The following is a 20,792-nucleotide window of genomic DNA, read 5'->3' as shown; positions in this document are numbered from 1 at the left end:
TCCACTGTTTTTATATAGAATGCTTATATTTTGGTAATTGTTTTTACTTTGTAAATACACTTGTATTAGGAAAAAATGACCAAGGTTAGGAGAAACAATGAAATGCATCACATTCTAAACTGAAATCTCTGTATGTTTATTCTGAGTATATCACAATATAAGATCCTTACATCACCCCTAGCGTATATGCTCAATGTTTTAAAGGAATGAAACCCTAGCAGATCTTAGAATTAGAAACTTTAATGGGTTAACTTTGCTACATGGTTAGAACAGACTTACTTTTGGCTTCCTTGAGGCTCATACTCACAGTAATCCCTTTTACAGACCTCACAAAAGGTCATTCAGGGAAACATAAAGCTCTTTTTAAGGAATAGATGTTAAAATGGAGTTTGGCTTACAGAATGTCACAAATTAAAATTTAAATAATGAAGCAAATTGAGATACTAATATTTTCCTTGTGCAGAGCCAGAGATTTTATCATTTTAGGAAACACTCAAGTGTATTACATATAGTGCAAGCATCATTCCTATCAAAGTTTGAGGTCAAGGCTTTCTTTAGCAAAGAAATAAGAGGTTTTAAAAATTTGTTTTGAATTTCTCTGTAGCTTTGAAATAAACGTTAAGTTATGACAGCATCTCTACAAAGCTGTAATCCACAGTTCTAACAACTTTCCCTCAAAATGTAGAGAAAATATAAGTTGTATCTTTAGTTAAATATCTATTTGCTAAAATAGGTAAGTATAGTAAGTATCTATTCTACAACCATCTAACTGCCTTTACCAGAGAGTTGAGGTTTTCTTTGTGTAGGATGCCGCTTCATGGTTCTTTTCGCTGGGAGCCATTCTGACAAATAATGTTGTTGAGTTATGGTGAAAGAGGAGAATTCTGAATCTTGCAGAATTACTATTAAATGTTTTCACAAGTATTTCTGAGATATACTATTTTGATTTTCATATTAATCCTATGCCAGAGTTGAGAGTTCCATTCTTTTGTTGTGAGAAAGTTTTGGGCTTTTCTTGAAGATGGTCCCGTGACAACTATTGGTCATCTTCAACTGAGTACTGATGGTACTATAAAAAACTTAAATGGTTACATCTATTGCTAATTCAAAAAGTTTAGTTTACTTGGTTTCCTTTTTACTACCTCAGATCCTTAACCGGTTTTGAAAACTATAAAACCTTTGGAATTTGACTTCTCTTTTTCCCATTTCAACTTACTAAGCCTGTTTGGTTTGTTGTTTGGTTGGTTGGTTTTGTTTTGTTTTTGTTTTTGTAGAGACAGGTCTAGCAATGTTGACCAGGCTGGTCTCAAACTCCTGGCCTCAAGCAGTCTTCTTGCTTCTGCCTTCCAAAGTGCTGAGATTACAGGCATGAGCCACTGTGCCTAGCCTAAAACCTGGTTTTTAATGAGTGTAATGAAGTGGCCAAACAGTGCTAAATCAAAAAAGATGCTGTATTTTGCTGTTGATATTTGATATGTTTTTATAGTGTGACTTAACATTTTACAAGTATAAGGAAAACCCAAAATATCTAATATAGTGGGAAAACATCCACAGATGTGTGATCTTTGTTTATAAAGTCAGTGAGATAAAACTATTTTGAAGCAAAGATTTACCCTGCTTGATTTTTTTAATATACCGGTGAGAATTAACCATCGGAAAAATCACACAGTGAAGTTTTTTTCCTCAGGTAGAGCATTTAGTAAATACACTGCCATAACTGTCCTTTGGAGAATTGCTCTGTATTATAACATTTCTTAACAGGTCTATATGTAGAACACTGTTTCCCTGAAGTGAGTTCCTACTCTATTACTGCTAAATTTAGACTCTGTAAGGCATTTTGTACAAGAGACAGAATTTTGCATGAACTACATGCCTGGTTACCATTTGAAGATCATAACAGATGTGTCTAATTTTCAGACTGTAGCAAAATTGTGATTCTGAATTGAGCTATAAGGAATTAAATGGTGTGTTGGCTATATGCAATAAGAGACTATACAGACAGCCTAAAATTAATGCCATATTTATAGCCATAAGCCTGTTTTATAATTTGGCATTCTGAAAGTAGAATATGTAAAATGGTTTTACTTTGACTAGTAGTAATTATTGTACAGCTGGAAAGAAGATTGGAAGCACTCCAAAAGAACAGAAAACAACCTTTCTCCCAAAATTAAAATGAAGTGATAGCCAAGTTTTAGAAAAAATCAGGCTGAAATTTAAAATTTTAGTTTATATAGTCATTATTCATAGAAATTGAGTACTTACCTTATTTGTTCCTCTTAAAAATTTATTAATTTTTATGAAGCTCTAAACATCTTCAGAAAAGCCTTCCAAAACATCAAAAGGTGGATGGATCAGTTGTATATTTCATAAACTATGATACAAAGTGATGAGAGTGTCTACTTGATATCACCCAGTATTGATTTCTGCAGGTAACCAAGAGCCTGAATGCTCCCCTTTTCTCAGTCTGACTCTAGTCAGATAGTGGTTCTCAAACCTTTTGGTCTCAGGATCTGTAGGGTTATAGCTATTAATATTGACTGTATTAGAAATTGGAACTGTGAAATTTAAACATTTATTTCTTTACAAATAATAAATCTATTATGTTAATATAAATAACATTTTTATAAATAACTATTTTCTAGAACTTTTTTAAATGAAAAGAGTAGTAAATTCTCGTTAATGGCTAGTTTAAGAGAATAGTTCAATTCTTATATATCTGCAGCTGTATTCATGCCTTTGCAACATCATCCCAGGGTTCTCCAGGCCACACCTTAAGAACCCACATATGAGGAGAATGGAAGGCTCTTAAGTCAATACTGGATGACTTTCCATTGCTATTTCTTAATAACAAGTTAACATTTGGAAAGATAGAATTAAAGCAAAATTTCTCAACCTCAGCACTATTGACATTTTGGGCCAGATAATTGTTTGTTATGAGGGACTGCCCCGTGTATTGCAAAATGTTTAAAAGCATCACTGGCTTCTGCCCATTAGTTTCCAGTAGCACTTTCCTATCCTCAGTTGTGATAAGCAAAAATATCTCTAGATTTCGCCATTATTTTTCTGGTAAAAACAATTATAGAATAAAGTTTAAGTTGAGCTGTTGTTTGAGAATGTTAGGGTAATCATGCTGCAGGTGGTGGTTTATTCCTGTAATCCCAGCACTTTAGGAGGTGGAGATGGGAGGATCACTTGAGGCCAGGAGTTAGAAACTAGCCTGGGCCACTATAGTGAGACCCTATCTCTACCAAAAAATAAAATAAAATAAATAAATAAATAAAATAAACTGGCAAGTAGCAATACCTAAAAATTATTTATCATATACTGATACTGTGAAACTCTTTGGAACATTAAAGAATAAGATTTCTATATGCTCTTATGGAAGGAATAGATAACAATTCAGTAAAAGCAAGTTGCAGCCTTTTTGTTATGACAAGGGGTCCGTCCGTTTGTCATCTGTGGCTAATGTGTCTTGCTCTTGCTCTTGCTCTATAATCCTGTCCTCCTTTCCTCCATAAACCTCATTTCGTGCTTAAGGGAAAAAAAGGCAAGCTGCAGAACAAAACATGCCATTTCCATAAAAAAAGAAAGTATAGGATAGGCTCCATGGGCTCAGGTCTGTAATCCTAGCACTCTGGGAGGCCGAGGCAGGAGGATCGCTCGAGGTCAAGAGTTCAAGACCAGCAAGAAGGCCGGGCGCGGTGGCTCACACCTGTAATCCTAGCACTCTGGGATGCCGAGGCGGGTGGATCGCTCGAGGTCAGCAGTTCGAGACCAGCCTGAGCAAGAGCAAGAGCCCGTCTCTACTAAAAATAGAAAGAAATTATCTGACCAACTAAAATATATATAGAAAAAAATTAGCCAGGCATGGTGGTGCACAACTGTAGTCCCAGCTACTCGGGAGGCTGAGGCAGTAGGATCGCTTAAGCCCAGGAGTTTGAGGTTGCTGTGAGCTAGGCTGATGCCATGGCACTCACTCTAGTGGAGGCAACAAAGCAAGACTCTGTCTCAAAAAAAAAAAAGACCGGCAAGAGCAAGACCCCATCTCTACTAAAGAATAGAAAAAAATCAGGCAACTAAAAATAGAAAAAATTAGCTGAGCATGGTGGCACGCGCTTGTAGTCCCAGCTACTCAGGAGGCAGGAGGATTGCTTGAGCCTAGGAGTTTGAGGTTGCTGTGAGCTGGGCTGATGCCATGGCACTCTAGCCCAGGCAACAGAGAGAGACTCTGTCTCAAAAAAGAAAAAAAAAAAAAAAGAAGAAGAGGAAGAAGAAAGAAAGAACATTCATTCCTTCTTATCCATGGGGGATTGAGTCCACAACCTCCTGTACATACCAAAACCCACAGATGCTCTCAAGTCCTTTATATAAAATGGTATAGTATGCTCTGGTTTCTCTTCAGATCGTATAAATCTTTCGCCTTTTAAAATGGTGTAGTATTTGCATATAACCTACACACATCCTCTGGTATACTTTAAATCATCTCTAGATAATTTATAATTCCTAATACAATGTAAATGCTATGTAAATAGTTGTTATACTCTATTGATTAGGGAATAATGACAAGGAAAAAAAAATCTATACATGTTCAGTACAGATACAACCGTCCATTTTTTTCCCCCAAATGTTTTGTGTCTGCAGGTAGTTGAATCCATGGATGGCGGAACCACGGATTTGGAAGGCCAACTGTATGTGTGGGTGCAGTTGTATACGCCTAGAAGTTTCCTGAAACTAATATTAAGTTACCAGTGGTTACAGTCTAGAGAGTGGACCAGGGAGATAGGATAGGGGCAGGGACTTATACTTTTTCCCTTTAAACACTTACATATATATTCAATTTTTGCTAATATCTTTTTTTAAATTTTAATAGCTGGGTTTTTTTTTTATTTACTTAGGTCATGAGACATGTGTAGAACTTCTTTTAGAACAGGAAGTTTTCCAGAAAACGGAAGGAAATGCTTTTAGTCCATTGCATTGTGCCGTGTAAGTAAATCCAAAATAAATCAGATTTGGTTTGAGTTTTTAATAAAAATAAACCATTGCTGTGAGAATGATCACTTTGTTACCTTACACAGGATAAATGACAACGAAGGTGCTGCTGAGATGTTAATTGATACATTAGGTGCCAGCATTGTGAATGCCACAGATTCAAAAGGAAGGTAGGAATCCAGCTATGTAGGAAATAGTTTTACTTGAAACAGGAAAAAATTTTAACTACTTACCCTAGTGTGTGAAAATTTATAGAAAACCCATTATTAATTGAAAGTTGATTTTTGTGTTTACAAGTATAAATTGTTCTAAAATCTTATTTTTTACATTATATAAAATGCTTTTCTATTAATTTATAGTTTTTAGCCAGTCTCTCTCTTTTAAAACTATTTTTTGAAGGATTTCACCCTGTTTTAAGATGTTATATTTATTACCCAAAGATCATTGTTTAACAAAGTTAACAGTTTTCTAAATAGGAATAAAGGCTAGAAGAGAGTCCAGCAGTTGTGATAGGTGGCAATACTTGGATCAGGATTAATTTTCTTCAAATTTCCCTTTAAAAATGTAATGTTTATTTTAGCTATTTTATAGCTATTTTATAAGTAGCTTAATTAAGGCCTGTTATTGAAATACAGATTTCTATGGCAGAAATTAGTAAGCTCCATTAAGCTTATTTGTATCCAGTGTTTTTATAGCCTAATATGTAAACCCTTAAAAATTGCGTGTCATAAGTTAAAGAATAATTTTTTTGCAATGTACATAACATTCAGATTTAGTCAGGTATTTCAATTTCTCTATATCACAGAACTCCTCTTCATGCGGCCGCCTTCACAGACCATGTGGAGTGTTTACAGCTGCTGCTGAGCCATAATGCTCAAGTCAATTCTGTGGACTCTTCTGGGAAAACACCTCTTATGATGGCTGCAGAAAATGGACAAACGAATACAGTTGGTAAAGAAACTGTTTAAGAATTTTATTTTTCTAAGCATGTATATCACTTATGTATAACTTAGATCCCAAGCCTTCTGACTTCCACTAGTTATTGCATCATTCCTAAGACTTAAAACCTTTTACCTGCTTGCAACCCGCATTTTCATTTAGGGACACAATGTTTTAATTTGCCCTTACTGATTGAAGAGTCTACTTTACCAAGGCAGTGTACCATAGTGGTTAAGAACACTGGCTCTGGAATCGGATTGCCTGAATGTGAGTCCTAGATCTTTCAGCTAAGTGACCTTATGCCTCAGTTTTTTCATTTATAAAATGAGAAAAATAACTACCTGCTTTGTACGGTTATTATGAGGGTAAAATAAATTATTATAAATCCAGAGCACATAAAAGAGTATTTGAAATTTAGTGCACACCCGCAAAGTAAATGTTAATTGCTGTTATTAGTGTCTGTGATTTACACAACAAAATTGTCCTATAAGTCTACTAGAGTATGTATACATTATATATTATAATATTTTTCTTGCACTTAAATTTTTGCGAGAGGGATATTTTTTGCTTTATATTTTCGTTTCTCTACAGTGAGTTATTGGTAATCTAAGAAACATGTTCATAAACATAAGAATTGATGCACTTTTTCCTCCCAGAGATGCTGGTTAGCAGTGCTAGTGCAGATCTGACTTTACAAGATAATAGTAAAAACACCGCCCTCCATTTGGCTTGCAGCAAGGTATGTACACATTTTAAAGACATCTTTTCATTGTTAATATTAACAGTGACATTAAAAGCTTTTTCATTTCTCTAAAATCAACAGACCTAGGGGACCAAACCTCTCTAATGATTACTGGCATCAGGTTTCTTGAACAAAAATACTGACTTATTAGGGCACCATGGTGTATAAAAGTCTCCAGTAAGCCAAATAAGTTTTAGAACACAAGCCTAAACACAATTATCATCTTTTTTTAATCTTATAGTAATTCTCCCCCTACCTCCTCTCCCAATACGTTTGGACAGATATTTTAAAGTATTAGCCAGGAAGATTCATGGCATTTATATGGTGTTGTACATATTGTATAGACTAGGGTTGGGGATTACTGAGTGTGTAAATTTATCTTTAATGGTTTAAGGTTTCTAAGAGTTATTTGCCACAATTTTAGGGTCATGAAACTAGTGCCTTGTTAATACTGGAAAAGATAACTGATAGAAACCTCATCAACGCAACCAATGCAGCCTTGCAAACGTGAGTACTTGCAGTGTCTAATGAAACTTTGTGGCCTATAATTTTTTATAAAAAGGATAAATGGGTATTTTTTTAGCATGTGACTGTTGGAATAGGCCTCAGTCATAGAATCAGTTAAAAAGTAAAGAACAGGTTTACAACTGACAAAACTCATTTTTAAAATCATCACAATTATAAAGGCATATTATTAATATTTTAAAAGCTTTTGAACTGAAACTCTATTACAATGTTGACAATAATGTAATTTTTCTTAGTCCATTTACCCACATAATTTTCGGAAGGAAAGTTGTACTATTGTGTATATTTTATGGAAATAATGTAATTTTTCTTAGTCCATTTACCCACATAATTTTCGGAAGGAAAGTTGTACTATTGTGTATATTTTATGGAAATCAGCCGTAATAATATGTTATTTGACACTAGCAATAAATGAGGTAAGAAATTATATGTGTCTGTAAGCTAAAGAGGTTTCAGAAAGAATCAAGTTCTTAATACTGTGAGCAGCCAACCTCCAGATTGACTGACAGAGATCTTAGATCAGTGTCTCCCATTGTTCTCTCCCGATTTTCATTTGCTGTTCCACTTTGAGACTTGGTAAAGAGAAAAATCTTAGAATATTGGTTCCTGTTCTGGGATCAGTTAATCCCTTAAAGGTCTAAAAATTAGTCATGGGGCTTGTAAACTTTTTTCAATGCATTATAATATATGCTATTGCAGTTTACGGTTTTTATTATATATTCTGTTATATATGTTTGCCAACTTCATTTCTCAACATAAGAATGCAGTTTCAATGTTAAAATCTTTTTAAACATCAAGTCTTAGAAGAAAAGTAACAAAAGGGTTTGGTGAAGGTGGGAACTTGCTGGTGTGGAGCCTATGACAAAGCTTACACACATTGGTACAGTGTGACAGTACACTGCACAGAGGTGCTGCTGTCCCCACGCCCATCTTTGCTATTAGGACTAGGTGCCTCAAGTTTGTACCTCTGAGTCTTTACAACTTGACAGAAATGCCTTCTGACAGCCAGATGTGTGTGTGTGTGTGTGGGTGTGTGTGTACGTATATATGTATATGCGCATATGTGTACATGTATAATTTTTGCCCCCAGACCTCTGCATGTTGCTGCCCGAAATGGGCTAACAATGGTGGTTCAAGAACTTTTGGGGAAAGGAGCAAGTGTGCTTGCAGTAGATGAAAATGGTAAGTAGGTTCTTCTGTATTCTCTTCCCTTCACCTGTATCTTACCAGAAGCTCTTACCTTTTGATGATCCATATTTAAAGTAAAATAAACTTGAATATTTCTTTTTGGTCAAAGAGGAGAGCTGAAGTTAATATTGAACAATACTTTGTGGCAAAGGAATTAAGAGCAAAAGAAACAGGAAAAGTTTATCTAACAGATGAAATTCTGAATTCATATATCATCTATTAAACCAAAGCCAGTGTTTGCTATTTATATTTACCACTTTCGTTTACCTTAGTAGCCAAAGATTTTGATCTTTCAACAATATTTACCAAGGTCCTACATAAGTGCCATATTCTTACATAAAGCCAGTCCTTCCACTCATGCACTAGGTCCTATGTACTAGATCCTGTCCCCTTTTCCCTCCTTTAGAATATCACTTTAACACATTCTTCCCTTTTGTGCCCTGCAATAACAATGTTTTGCTTTCTTCCTAGATTATTTCCATCAGTATATAAATGTTAGTTTTCTCATCTTAGAGAATCTTACATTAATCCCACATCTCCTACCAGCTGCTGCCACATTTCTCTGTTCCCCTTTGCAGCAAAACTACTCAAGAATTGGCTCTCTTGCTGTCCCCAATTATTCTCCTCTCTCATTCTTTCATTCTCTCTTAAATCCTCTACAGTCAAGCCTTTGTTCCCCTCCTCCACCACCACCACCACCACCACACACACACACACACACACACACACACACACACACACACTCTGCAAAACTGTTCTCATCAAGAGTACCAGCAACCTCCACTAAACTAAGAGTTCATTCTTAGTGCTCATTTTACTTGCAGTTTTTGGCACAACTGATTACTCCTTTTCCTTTGCTAAAGTTTCTTTACTTAGCTTTTAGGATCTCACACTTTCTTGGCTTTCCTTCTATATTACTAGTTATTCCTTCTCAATTTCTTTTATAAAATTTCTCCCTCTTCTCCCCAACTTCTTAATATTGGAGGTCTCTAGGACTAAATCCTTGGTTCTTTTTGCTTTCCCTAGCTCTACAATTACTCCCTAAGTAATCTCATCTAGTCCCTTGGTTTTAAATACCACCCATATGCCGAGAACTCCCAAATTTATATCTCCAGCCAGACCTCTCACAGTCTCAAACCTAACATGTCCAGAACCAAACTGTTAATTAATCCTTTTTCCCCTCCCCTCACCAAACCTGCTCTTCAAATAGCTGTCCTAAGCTCAGCTGAAGACATTTCTCATCCTTATAGGTGCTCGGGGCAAAAACCTTAGGGTCAATCTTGATTTCTCTCTCTCATACCCAGTATACAGTCCATCAGCACATAGTGTTGATTCCACCTCTAAAGTATATCCCAAATCTGCCCACTTTTTCTTTACTGCTACTACCCTGATCTGGATCCTTTTAAAATACATGAGAACATGTTACTCCTGAATCTTGGTTCACTCCTAGTCTTAAAGTGACCTACAAGGCCCTACATGATCTGTCCTCTACCCCATTACATTTCTTATCTCATTTTCTGTTCTTCTCCCTTCTCTCACTTCATTTTGCCATGCCAGCCCCCATAGCAGGGTTGTCCGTGCATTATGATCTTTGTTCTGGCTGTTTCCTCCGCCTGGAAAACTCTAAGCATTCTTCGACTAAATCTTTCACCTGTTTCAAATCTTAGCTCAAATTTCATCTTTTCAACGAAGCCTATTCTGGCCTACTTTATTTGTACTACAGCTTGCTATGTACCCTACCACAGCATTCTCAGTCCTTGTTAACCTACTCTACTCTTTCCTCTTTTATTTTTTTCATTGAGCTTCTATTAATAACATACTGTATATAATTTACTTTTTTATTATGTTGTGTGTCTCTCTAATATAAGCTCCACAAGAGCAGTGAATCTTTGTCAGTTGCATTCACCAGTGTATTCTGAGTACTTAGAAGAGTGCCCAGACGTAGTAGAGGCTCAGTGAATATTCGTGGCATGAGTGATCATACCAAGCACTGTGCTAAGTTCTGAATATGCAATATGGAAGACATGGTCTACTCCCTTGAGTGGAGATGAATGTGAGCAGGCTGTTACGATGCACTTGAAATAGTTTACTTGGAGTAAATCTAGAATGCTATGAGCATACAAAAAAGGATCTTCAAACCCCTTTTTGCAGGATCAGAGAAAGCATCCCAAAAAGTGACTTCTAAGTCAAATCAAAAGGACAAGTAGAAAGTGCGGAAGGAACTTTCTAAGCAGAGAGTGCATTTTAAAGGATAAAACCCCATGCAGAGGACAGGAGCCTTGTTTTAGTCATATTCTGACAGGAAAACACTCCTGAGACATGCTTTTTCCCCCAACCCTACCCTCATCCAAGGTATCATGGCACGTCTGATGAGTGGTTCTTCCTGCCAGCAGCCCCAGCAGGTACCCTCAGACCTTCAGAAGAACCTTTGAAAGAACTGCGCAGTGAGGCCCTCTCCTGGTTACTTTGAGCATATATGGTTTAATCAAAAATATGCACACCCTTTAGCCACTCTGTCAAGCTTGGAGGAATATCAGTTGTTCCCTTTGACACTTGACAAAAAGGAAAATTTATGAAGAGGAAAAAAACTATTTTTTCTTTATCAAGCATAGATGAAAATATATAGGAGAACTGGAAACAGCATCTGCCCAATAGTTAAAATGTATAACTAAACCATGGTACAATCATACATCGAAGTACTGTGTAACAATGAAAATGAACCAAGTACAGTTAAGTACAACACTGATAAATCTCACACACATAATGTTAAGCAAAAGAAGCCAGATGTAAAATATAAAATAGTACATAGTGCATGATTCCATTTATATTAGGTACCAAAAAAATCAAAACTAAACTGTAGTGTTTATGACTACAAGTAGAAAGGAAAGCAAGGAAGTGATTACCACATAAGTCAGAAATGTGGTTACCATTGTGGACATGGAAAGGTATAGTGATTGGGTAGAGGATATGTGGGGCTTCTGATAGACTGGTAATGTTCTTTCTTGATTTGGATGGTGGTTATTTGAATGTTTGTTAAAAGTCATTCAGCTAGTTAAAAAACAAATGTTTTTTGTTTGTTTGTTTGTTTTTTGAGACAGAGTCTCGGTCTGTTGTCCCAACTGGAGTGCAGTGACGTCATCGTAGTTCACTGCAACCTCAAACTCTTGGGCTCAGGCAATCCTCCTGCCTCAGCCTCCTGAGTAGCTGGGACTACAGGCACATGCTGCAATGCCTGGCTAATTTTTGTATTTTCAGTAGAGACAGAGTCTCACTCTTGCTCAGGCTGGTCTCGAACTCCTGAGCTCAAGCAATCCTCCTGCCTTGGCCTCCCAGAGTGCTAGGATTACAGGCATGAGCCGCCGTACCCAGCCTAAAAACAAATGTGATTTTAGTTTAGTTTAGTTTAGTTTTGCTTTGCTTTGCTTTTTTGAGACAGGGTCTTACTCTGCTGCCTGGACGAGAGTGCAGTCGTGTCATCATAGTTCACTGCAACCTCAAACTCCTGGGCTCAAGTTGACCTTCCTCTTGAGTAGCTAGGACTACAGGCAAGCACCACCACACTTAGCTATTTTTTTTTTTTTTTTTTTTAATTTTTGAGAGAGACAGGGTCTTGCTGTGTTGCTCAGGCTGATCTTGAATTCTGGGCCTCAAGCAATCCTCCCGCCTCAGCTTCCCAAAGTGCTAGGATTACAGGCATGAGTCACCCAACCATAAAAAACAAATGTGATATTTTAATAAATACATGCATATGTGTGTGAAGGCTAAAACTGGGGTAAATGTAGTAAGCAATAGGGAAAACAACGTCTAGATGTACAACAGCAAATGAAGCTATAGACCAAAACCAAGTCATTTCCTGCTAAATACCTATTGGCTTCACATGGCTTAAAATAGAAAGTGTGAACGATTTTAAAGTTCCATATGGTATAATTAAAACTTCGCATCACACTTTGTGTTCAGCATCAGGACTGGGTCTTGTACCAGCAGAGGTACCAAATGTTACCTCCTCAGTTTGCTGTGTTGATACTTTTTGGGGCCTTATGCCTGAGGTCAGTCATCTTCTGCTACAAAAGGGAACATTTACAATTCCTATTTGTTTTGATTTAGTAGTTTTTAGAGTTCAACTCTTGGTAGTTGATCTGCTGTTTTTCTTCAACGGACTGTGACCCCGTGAGAGAAAAGTTAAATTGACAACCAAATGTCATTTCTTCACATATCTTTTGAGCACCTGCCCAGTGCCTCCTTCTTCAATCTGTACACATTTAGACTTCTCAGTATGTAAGGCCCTACTGACATAACTGAATTAACAGTAAGTCTCTAGTCACTATTCTGAAAGAAGATTTATCAATCTATATATTTTTTCTTATTCTAGCCCAGTATCTTCTATGAATTGAGATGGATATGGATAAGTTGTGAGATCTTGGGAAAATCATTCTTAGTTTCCTCTTCTGTTATCTAGTCTGTAAGGTCTCCCAGATTTCTATGGCTATTTTTTCTTTTCCCTACTTATTGGAAAGTTGTGAATCATCCTGGTTAAAACAATTTATTATAAGCCGAGTAATTTAAAATAATGTCTAAAGGTGAATTCCTTAAGTTTATTTCCTTATACTTAGTGAAATAAGTCTCAGGATGTTTAATTTTTAAATTTTATCTTTAATTCTAGGCTATACCCCAGCTTTGGCCTGTGCTCCCAATAAGGATGTGGCTGATTGCTTGGCTCTCATTTTGGCCACCATGATGCCTGTCTCATCAAGTAGCCCTTTATCATCCCTGACATTCAATGCCATTAACCGTTATACCAACACCTCAAAAACAGTCAGCTTTGAAGCTTTGCCCATCATGAGGAATGAACCTAGCTCCTATTGCAGTTTCAACAACATTGGCGGGGAACAGGAGTACTTATACACTGACGTGGATGAGCTCAACGACTCCGATTCTGAGACCTATTGAGAGGCTGAGCCGGGGTCTAAGGGAGTTTGGACACTAAAACTGCAAACTGTGCTTTTTCAGGGAAAAGGCACTTCATATTCACATACAAATTCAACCTAAGAGGAAAGATCGCACAGTGAGCCGATGTAAGAAATGTGATGACATTAGGAAGAAGAGTTTTAAAGGCAAGTTTTACAAAAGGAACTTTTAGAATCTTGAAATAGACTTGATCAGAGAAAAACACATTGTTATCAAATTGCTTTGTGGAATTGTTTCATTTGATTTTGCAGCGCCATGAATAATTTGGGACACTGTGCACCCTAACCTGCTTATACAAGCAACACTATCGTAAAAGAAGAAATAAGGACACTAGATTTAAATTTTATCAATAAAATTACAACTAAATTTAAAGGCAATAAAAGTTTGGTACAGTAGTCGTTATGTGCACAGCAAATTGCCAAAGGACCAAATAACTTAAAGGTTTTTTAATAGAATGCCATTTTGTGGAAACCGAAGTAGGTAAAATGAAACATTACCTAAACCAAACTTTAATATTTCTGGAAACGAAGCTGAGATTTGGTTTTAGATGTTGATTTACTTATTTTTTTTTTTTTTAGAAAACATCTGAAAGCCTTCAATTCCATGGAAAAAAAAAAAGCAGATGTATTTTTACATTTTTTTCTTTTACATAAAAATTTCAAATTTTTATAATATTAGAATTGAAAACCAGCTGACTGGGTGCAGTATGGGTGAAAATACTTGTGAAAGAGACATTGAGACAGATTGGGGTCAGGCTGTTGCCCAGTTTTGAATGCTTTGGGTTTTAAATTGAACTATTTTTGTTTAAAAAATGTAAGGAATTTCCTAGGAAGAAAATCCATGAAATCAGAAAGTAGATTATTTCACCCAGTTGCAGCTAAGTTGTAATGGAGTCTTCAACCTTACTGCTTTTGATGGCACACGTTAGTCACTTTACAGTACCTTTGTGCTCCCAAAAATGGGTTGGGGCGTTTTTGTTGTTGTTTATTTTGGTCTTTGGGTTTTGAAAAAGTGATGAATCAAAAGGAGAAAATAACTCTTGTTATTCATAAGTTAAAGTTTAAATCTCTTAGAAGGCATTTCTGTAGTGGGCAAGATTTAAAATACTGAAGCCTAGTCAGATTTAAAGTAGTATGTTTGGAACCTGTTAGTATTGGGAGAGAGAAACAGTTGCCTGCCAAATTGAAGACTACCTTTCAAATAAAAAAAGAGAGAGAAAAGGCTGACATGTAGGCTTTTAAATAACAATCTATGTGGTTCTGCTTTTACTGTAACTGTCACTTCCCAGTAAAAATGATTTCACATGTGTAGGGATCTTGCAGGTCTGGGTAAAGTTCCATAAATTACAGCAAAATGATACCCATTTTCATTTTATCCTTTTTGTATTGTGAAACTGGAAACTTTATGACATTGTAAATTATCAGCTGGTTTTTCTGAACATAAAGTGTGAAAACACAGAACAGTATTTTGATCTATTTGATAATTTTGTGGGTTTTTTGAAGAATTAATGAGCATGTACATAGAAATAGTGACTGCTTGAATACTGTATTTACTTGCACTCTTTCAGTACATCAAAATTCCTGTATATTTTAGAGTATAATAAAACACAGATGTGAGTTGTATTTAATGAACAAGTATTTGTATCTGTGCATATTATCTAAAAATCTATAAAGTTTCTAGGGCATTGACTACTAGATTTTAAGCATTTTTCTAAAATATTTACAGAAATTATAAATGTAATCTTCCATCTTTTCTTTGTAATATAAAAAAGTCAGAATGAACCCTTCCTAATTATTAGTGGAAGGTGAATATGCATTTTAAAGACAGTGGACTACTTTTCTATTGTACCTTTTAAAAAAAAAAAAAATTCAAGCGGATTCTAAAAGTATACATATGTGTGCTTTCTCTTTCCTTTTAGGAATTCTCTTCTGAATTCCCTGGGGGAATTTTCTAGAATCTCAGAATTGAAAGAGACCTGAGGTTCATCCACTCTCTAACCTCTTAACAAATGCAGGAGTTCCTTCTACAAGGGTGATCTTTCCACCTTGAACACTTCCAGTGACTCTACCTCACCAAGCAGTCCATTCAGTTGAGCAGCTCTAACTGTTAGAAAGGTCTTCCTTAGATGGAGTTGAAGCCTCCCTCCGGGTAACTTCTGTCCTTGGGTCCGGGTCTGTCCTCCGAGAGAACCCTGAGAATGTTGGAAGGATGAATCTCGCACGCTCTGCCATGTCTTCTCTTTTACAGGCTGTTTGACTCCTCTGCTGAAGTGATTTCCAGAAGGACTCATTTGGCACACTATTAGAGTTACCACATTTAATGAAATCCGAGGTGTAGCTATAAAGTAACGAGCTGTTTTTAATTTATCCTTACACATACCAGAACTTCGATCCTGCATCACTTATATGTAACTGATGCTATTACCAAAAACATTTGTGAGGTGGTTCTTGAAATTGCCAGCCCACTAGGAAAACTGCACCCAGTGAGTTGAAATCTTGAAGTGCTGTCCCTAATCGTATTTGAACAGTACCAGTATTGTTGGAATAAGTACATGAACTACTTGAATGAACACAGCACCACAGTAAGTTCCTTTATAGTTACACCTTTGTATGTCAGAAGCATTCGGGCCCTGTTCTGTAGTGTTTTTTTACCCTCACACGGAGTAGAAAAGCCTGTTTGCTTTCTTTAACTTCTGCATGAAAGGTAACATCTGAAATATCTGATGTGTATTATAATAATACCAGCTTTTGCTCTAGAACTACTTTGGAGGAAATGGTGGTAATAGCAAATGACTCCCTTTAACAAGATACTCAGCTCAAACAGTGCCATTTAGTTCAGGAGATCTCTAAGTATAGCTGTAAATTTGGGGTTTAATTTGGCTTATATTGGACCTTTTAAAGAAATAAAGTTTTTTAATGCAATATGTCAAGTGTCTGTCTTTTTTACATACAGACTTCTTTTATCTTAAACTGTCTAATTAGTGTTCAGTGATGGCATATTTTTACCTTCCTTTTAAAAACTTAATGACCTTTCAGTAAAGCTGTTTTAAATTTTAAATGAACCTATTTGTGGGATTTTCAAATATATTTATTCAACAAATATTTATTGCTTGCTTACTGTATACTTGGGGGCTAGAATGGGCAGAAAGCCTAGAAGCTGTGGTCTTGTCTTGTAGGAGCTTACAATTTCATCATGGAAAGGTATAAATAGAAAGTAATAAAAGTGTAATTGAGGTAGAGGCGAATTGCTAAAGAGAGTCAAAGAAGATCTTGCTGGGAAGGAAGATCAGAACAGGCTTCACGGGAGAGGTGGCACTAGGGCTGGACATTGAGGACCAAATAACAGTTTGAGCAGGTGATACCCTCCGTGGAAAGAACAAAACCAGCAGTTCTTAAAATGGCTGGTGGAGGGATGCTGTGCAATGGAGTGGATACCAGCGCTCAGCATTCCTGAGCATAGAGAGTTTATGAAAACATACAAAACAGCTAATTATAAACATGTACAGAGATTAGATAACAGAGGTGAGAACAAATAGGTGATTGGAGGAACAAGTTGAGGGCTTTAATAACCTTTCTGAAAATCATCTCCATGCAGCTACTAATAATGGAAAACGTCTATACAGCATTTATCAGGCAGCAGGCAAGTTGCAAGTGCAAGTGTATCTCAATCCATACAACTGTCCTGTGTGGTAGGAACTATTTATAGTCCATTTAACACATGAGGAAAGAGAGACGAAGTAACATTTGCCCCAAGGTCACCTGGCTGGTAATTCATGAAGCCTAGGTTCAAATCCAGGCAGTTATGTTCATAGTCTTAATCCCTTAATGACCACTAACATGCTTTCTGGTTCTTGTCAAAATTGGTGATTTTGAAGTTGGGACACACACTGATGACTAAATTAAGTAAGCGCCCTTTAGTTTTATTCTCCTAGGTCACTATTTTTAGAAGAAACATAAATCTGACTGCAACAGATGTTGATTGAACACCTGCTATGTGCCAGGAACTATGCTAGGCTCTGAGCGTACAGCAGTGAGGAGGTAACATAGTTTGCCGTTATGATGAAATGTTCCCTGAAAGAATGACATCTACTTATGTTTCAGTTGCTGTTGCTGCCTAACCACCCCAAATCTCAGTTGCTTAAAATAATCATTCTCACTGATGCCTTTGCAGGTTGGCTGACATAGGGTTGTGTGGGTGACTGCTTCAAGCAGGGGCTCCGGCTGAGCTTGGCTTCCTGCTATCGGTTGGGCTTTGGCCTGCTCCATCTGTGTTCATCCTTGGGCCTGTAATGAAATACAAACGTTGTACAGAAGTTTTCACCGTGATGGCAAAAGCACAAGAAGGCAAGCCTGACCACACAAACGTGTTTTGTGTCTCTCTGTGCATCACATGTGGTAACACTTCACTGACCGTTGCGAGTCACGTGGCCAAGCCCTGCCTCAGTGGGATGGGGCAGTGTTCTTTGCCAATTGGGGGGGAATAGTTTTGGTTCCATTTCCTCAATTCACCTGCGAAATGATGAGCCAACCAATTTGTCACTGTTTTCCATTTTTTTCCTTGGGCATGCTTGGTAGTCTCTCTTTTTGTGGTACCCTTCTGCTGTGGGTGGTCCAGCTATGCAACTGGATAGCAAAAACGTACTTTGAGTTGTAAAGTTCTTCCTTGGCACTGCAGGACTGATGGGGCAGTTGTTGGATCTGCTCTTTCCCAAAGGTAGAGAACCAACCTGTTGCCTCCCTCAGCCTCCAGAAGAACGCAGCACCAGTCTCCTCTCTCCTGCATTCCTGTGCCCATCCCTTCCAAAGCAGATCATAATCTAAAAGAAGACAGAATGGAAGGCTTGGCCAGTGATACTTTTTAAGACAAAATTAAAAACTGACATGTAAAGCTCTCCACTCTAGATCAGTTCTCCATCTCCCCCTCTCTAGCACTTACAGAAGTCTCCATCTCTACTTCATTCCTCTTTTTGTGTTATATCTCATTTCCTTGTGGTTGTCTCACTCCTCTTGCCCTTATGATTCTTGTCTATTGTCTTAATTAAATTTGAAGTATAGGCTTAAGCAGTATTTCCTTAATTTGAAAAAAGAGTAATTTAATTTTAAAATACTCCTGCCTCTTCACCCTTCTGTAAACTTTAAGAAAAATTAAATTTTCATCTTTAAAACCTATTTAGCCATCTGGCAAACATTTCTTGAGTACATGCTCTGTGGCACGCACTGTTTTAAATACGGTAGGGACACAGCAGTGATCTATATAAAGTCCCTGCCCTCAAGAAACTTAAGTTTTACCTACCTAACAGGTACAATGAACAAGAGTCAGATGATGGGCACACTTACAGCCCTGACTAAAGCATCATAAAGCTTTATAATCTAACAAAAACATTTGTACCCACTTAGTATTTTGAAATTTTTAAAAAATACCATACTCCAAAAAAAAAAAAACATTGAGTTTTAGTCAGGCAGACAGTCAAGAAAAATATCTGATGATTACTTTGCAGAGAAAGATTTGTGAGCGTAACTGCATAGCTGTTTGAGTCCTGGTGTTTTGGGGGAGGTCCTTGAGGATACAAAGGCTTTTAGCCCATATATGCACTAAGATTACAGGAACATTTCTTGTGTGAGGTGAGAAGATTCTGCTAAGTAAGTGGAAGAATGTTTAAGTAACAAACTAATAAAAGAAGGAAAGAATAGATAGAGATGGTGAGGTAATCACAAAGGCAAATCTGAGGAGTCTATTGAGTGAGGTTAACCCAAAAGCATGCCATAATTTTACCCGGGCATCAAAATACAGAGGTGGGCTGGGTTTATATGAAACCTTTTTGAAAGCCTGCTAGCTCCATGACATCTAAGATGCCTCACCTCCAGCTACCAATAAAAACGGCACAATACGTGGTCGGGCAGGGTAGTGCTAAGCTCTTATACAGGGGCTTTATGCTAATGAAATAGCCAGGAAAAAACAGGCAAAGTTGGTTCATTTCTGGTACCCAGAGTAACAGCAGGTACTGTGAGTAATGTTGGCTCAGATCTAGTAGGAACAAAGTGCATATTTCACATTGATAATCTTTTCACTTCACCTGCTGCTGCTTGTATAACCTTGTATGAGCCCTCATTTCTGCCACAGAGGTGGCAGCACCCACATGTGTGAGAGAAAAGTTACTGGAAGTTCTGGCATTTAAACCTCAAAACAGTAAGAAATGCAAAAATCCAAGAGAACATGAAAATTCAAGAAAAGGGGGCTTCTGGAGGAGAGTTTGTCTCTCCTGTGGCCGAGCAGCCAGTGAGCGTGTGGGGGTGTCAGTTGGCTGCACCTGCAGTTCAGTGACAAGGAGAAATAGGACCCAAGACACAGTAAATGGTCAGAAAGCTTTTGTATCACTGACACAAACGTCATTGACGATGGCAGAGTGAGGACCTCTGAAAATTGCTTCTTCATAAAAGCAGTGATGAAACTGGCAAAATTTGTCAGAATCAGCTGTCACAGAAGTCTGAAAATTAAAGGCTGTCAGCAACCTCTGGAGCATTTATTGAAGAAAAACTGCTGAATCTCAGTAATAAGAGCAAACTCTGGTGTTCTAACTTGCACTAGCTGTATCTCTCATCTCTGTAGTAGACTTGAAAACTAACAGCCCAGCGGTGGGTTTCAGACTGCAGCAGGCACCCTAGATGAGTTATGCCTCCTGGAGTAGGAGGTGTGTGAGATACCTCAGCCTCACTCTGAGCTAGGATTCTTGGGCTCACACAGCCCTGGAGAGACCCTCAGCCTTTATGAACTTGATTCAAGCATTTACGGAGAATGTACTAGGTGCTGGGAACCTTGCTCAGCACCAGTCCTTGGCCCTGGTAGAGTTTTATCACCTGATGGAAAACTGGACGTGAGGACAAATACGTATAGTCTGTGATCAGTGGGAGGCAGCAGGGCCGTGTGGCCAAGTTCGTGAACTTGGGAGGCAGACAGGCTGACCCGAGTGACTGTTGGCAGACTGCATAACCTCTCTGAGCTCTCATCAACTCTGTGAAATGTGGATGGGAGCACGCCATGGTCCAGGTCTGCGTTAGGTGAGGTTGATGCCCAAAAGTATTCGGCAGGAAGGGAGTGACACACAGTAAGTGCTCAATGAAGTATCCTAGAGCAGAAATGCATTGAATACAGATTAGGTGGCAGTTGATTTTCCCAGAAGGGTCAGGGAAAGCTAAAGGGGTAAGGTGGCATTTAAGGTGTACCTTGACCAGAAAGACTGAGGTCGGTTCCTGGAAGTGTCAGGCAGCCCTACTGTTGGGCAGGGCAGCCTTCCTCTATGTGGGATTAGGGGACCTTGGATTAAAGGGGGTTGACTCAGTCTGAAGATCTGGTAAAAACTGGGATGCTTGCTGGAGCACAAGCCAGACAAAAATGGGCTACGTGTACAAAAGCTTAGCCTGGGTGCCTGGCAAGATTGCCTTGGTGC

General features: G+C 37.8%; 1 protein-coding gene across 3 annotated transcripts in view; it reads left to right on the top strand.

Moving 5' to 3' along the window:
- ANKRD28 (ankyrin repeat domain 28) overlaps positions 1 to 13,859 on the top strand; it is a 112,230-nt gene extending 98,371 nt beyond the window's left edge. For all 3 annotated transcript variants that reach the window (XM_069473267.1, XM_069473266.1, XM_069473268.1), the window contains 7 exons: positions 4,896 to 4,983; positions 5,076 to 5,159; positions 5,795 to 5,940; positions 6,585 to 6,667; positions 7,095 to 7,177; positions 8,286 to 8,377; positions 13,044 to 13,859. In XM_069473267.1, the coding sequence (XP_069329368.1) occupies positions 4,896 to 4,983; positions 5,076 to 5,159; positions 5,795 to 5,940; positions 6,585 to 6,667; positions 7,095 to 7,177; positions 8,286 to 8,377; positions 13,044 to 13,330 (863 nt within the window). In that variant the 3' untranslated portion in view covers positions 13,331 to 13,859. The remainder of the gene's footprint in view (positions 1 to 4,895; positions 4,984 to 5,075; positions 5,160 to 5,794; positions 5,941 to 6,584; positions 6,668 to 7,094; positions 7,178 to 8,285; positions 8,378 to 13,043) is intronic.
- The last annotated feature ends 6,933 nt before the right edge of the window (positions 13,860 to 20,792 follow it).

Source organism: Eulemur rufifrons, chromosome 7 (assembly GCF_041146395.1).
Source record: "Eulemur rufifrons isolate Redbay chromosome 7, OSU_ERuf_1, whole genome shotgun sequence".
NCBI classification, from domain to species: Eukaryota; Metazoa; Chordata; class Mammalia; order Primates; family Lemuridae; genus Eulemur; species Eulemur rufifrons.
This window is presented reverse-complemented; position numbering and strand designations above follow the sequence as displayed.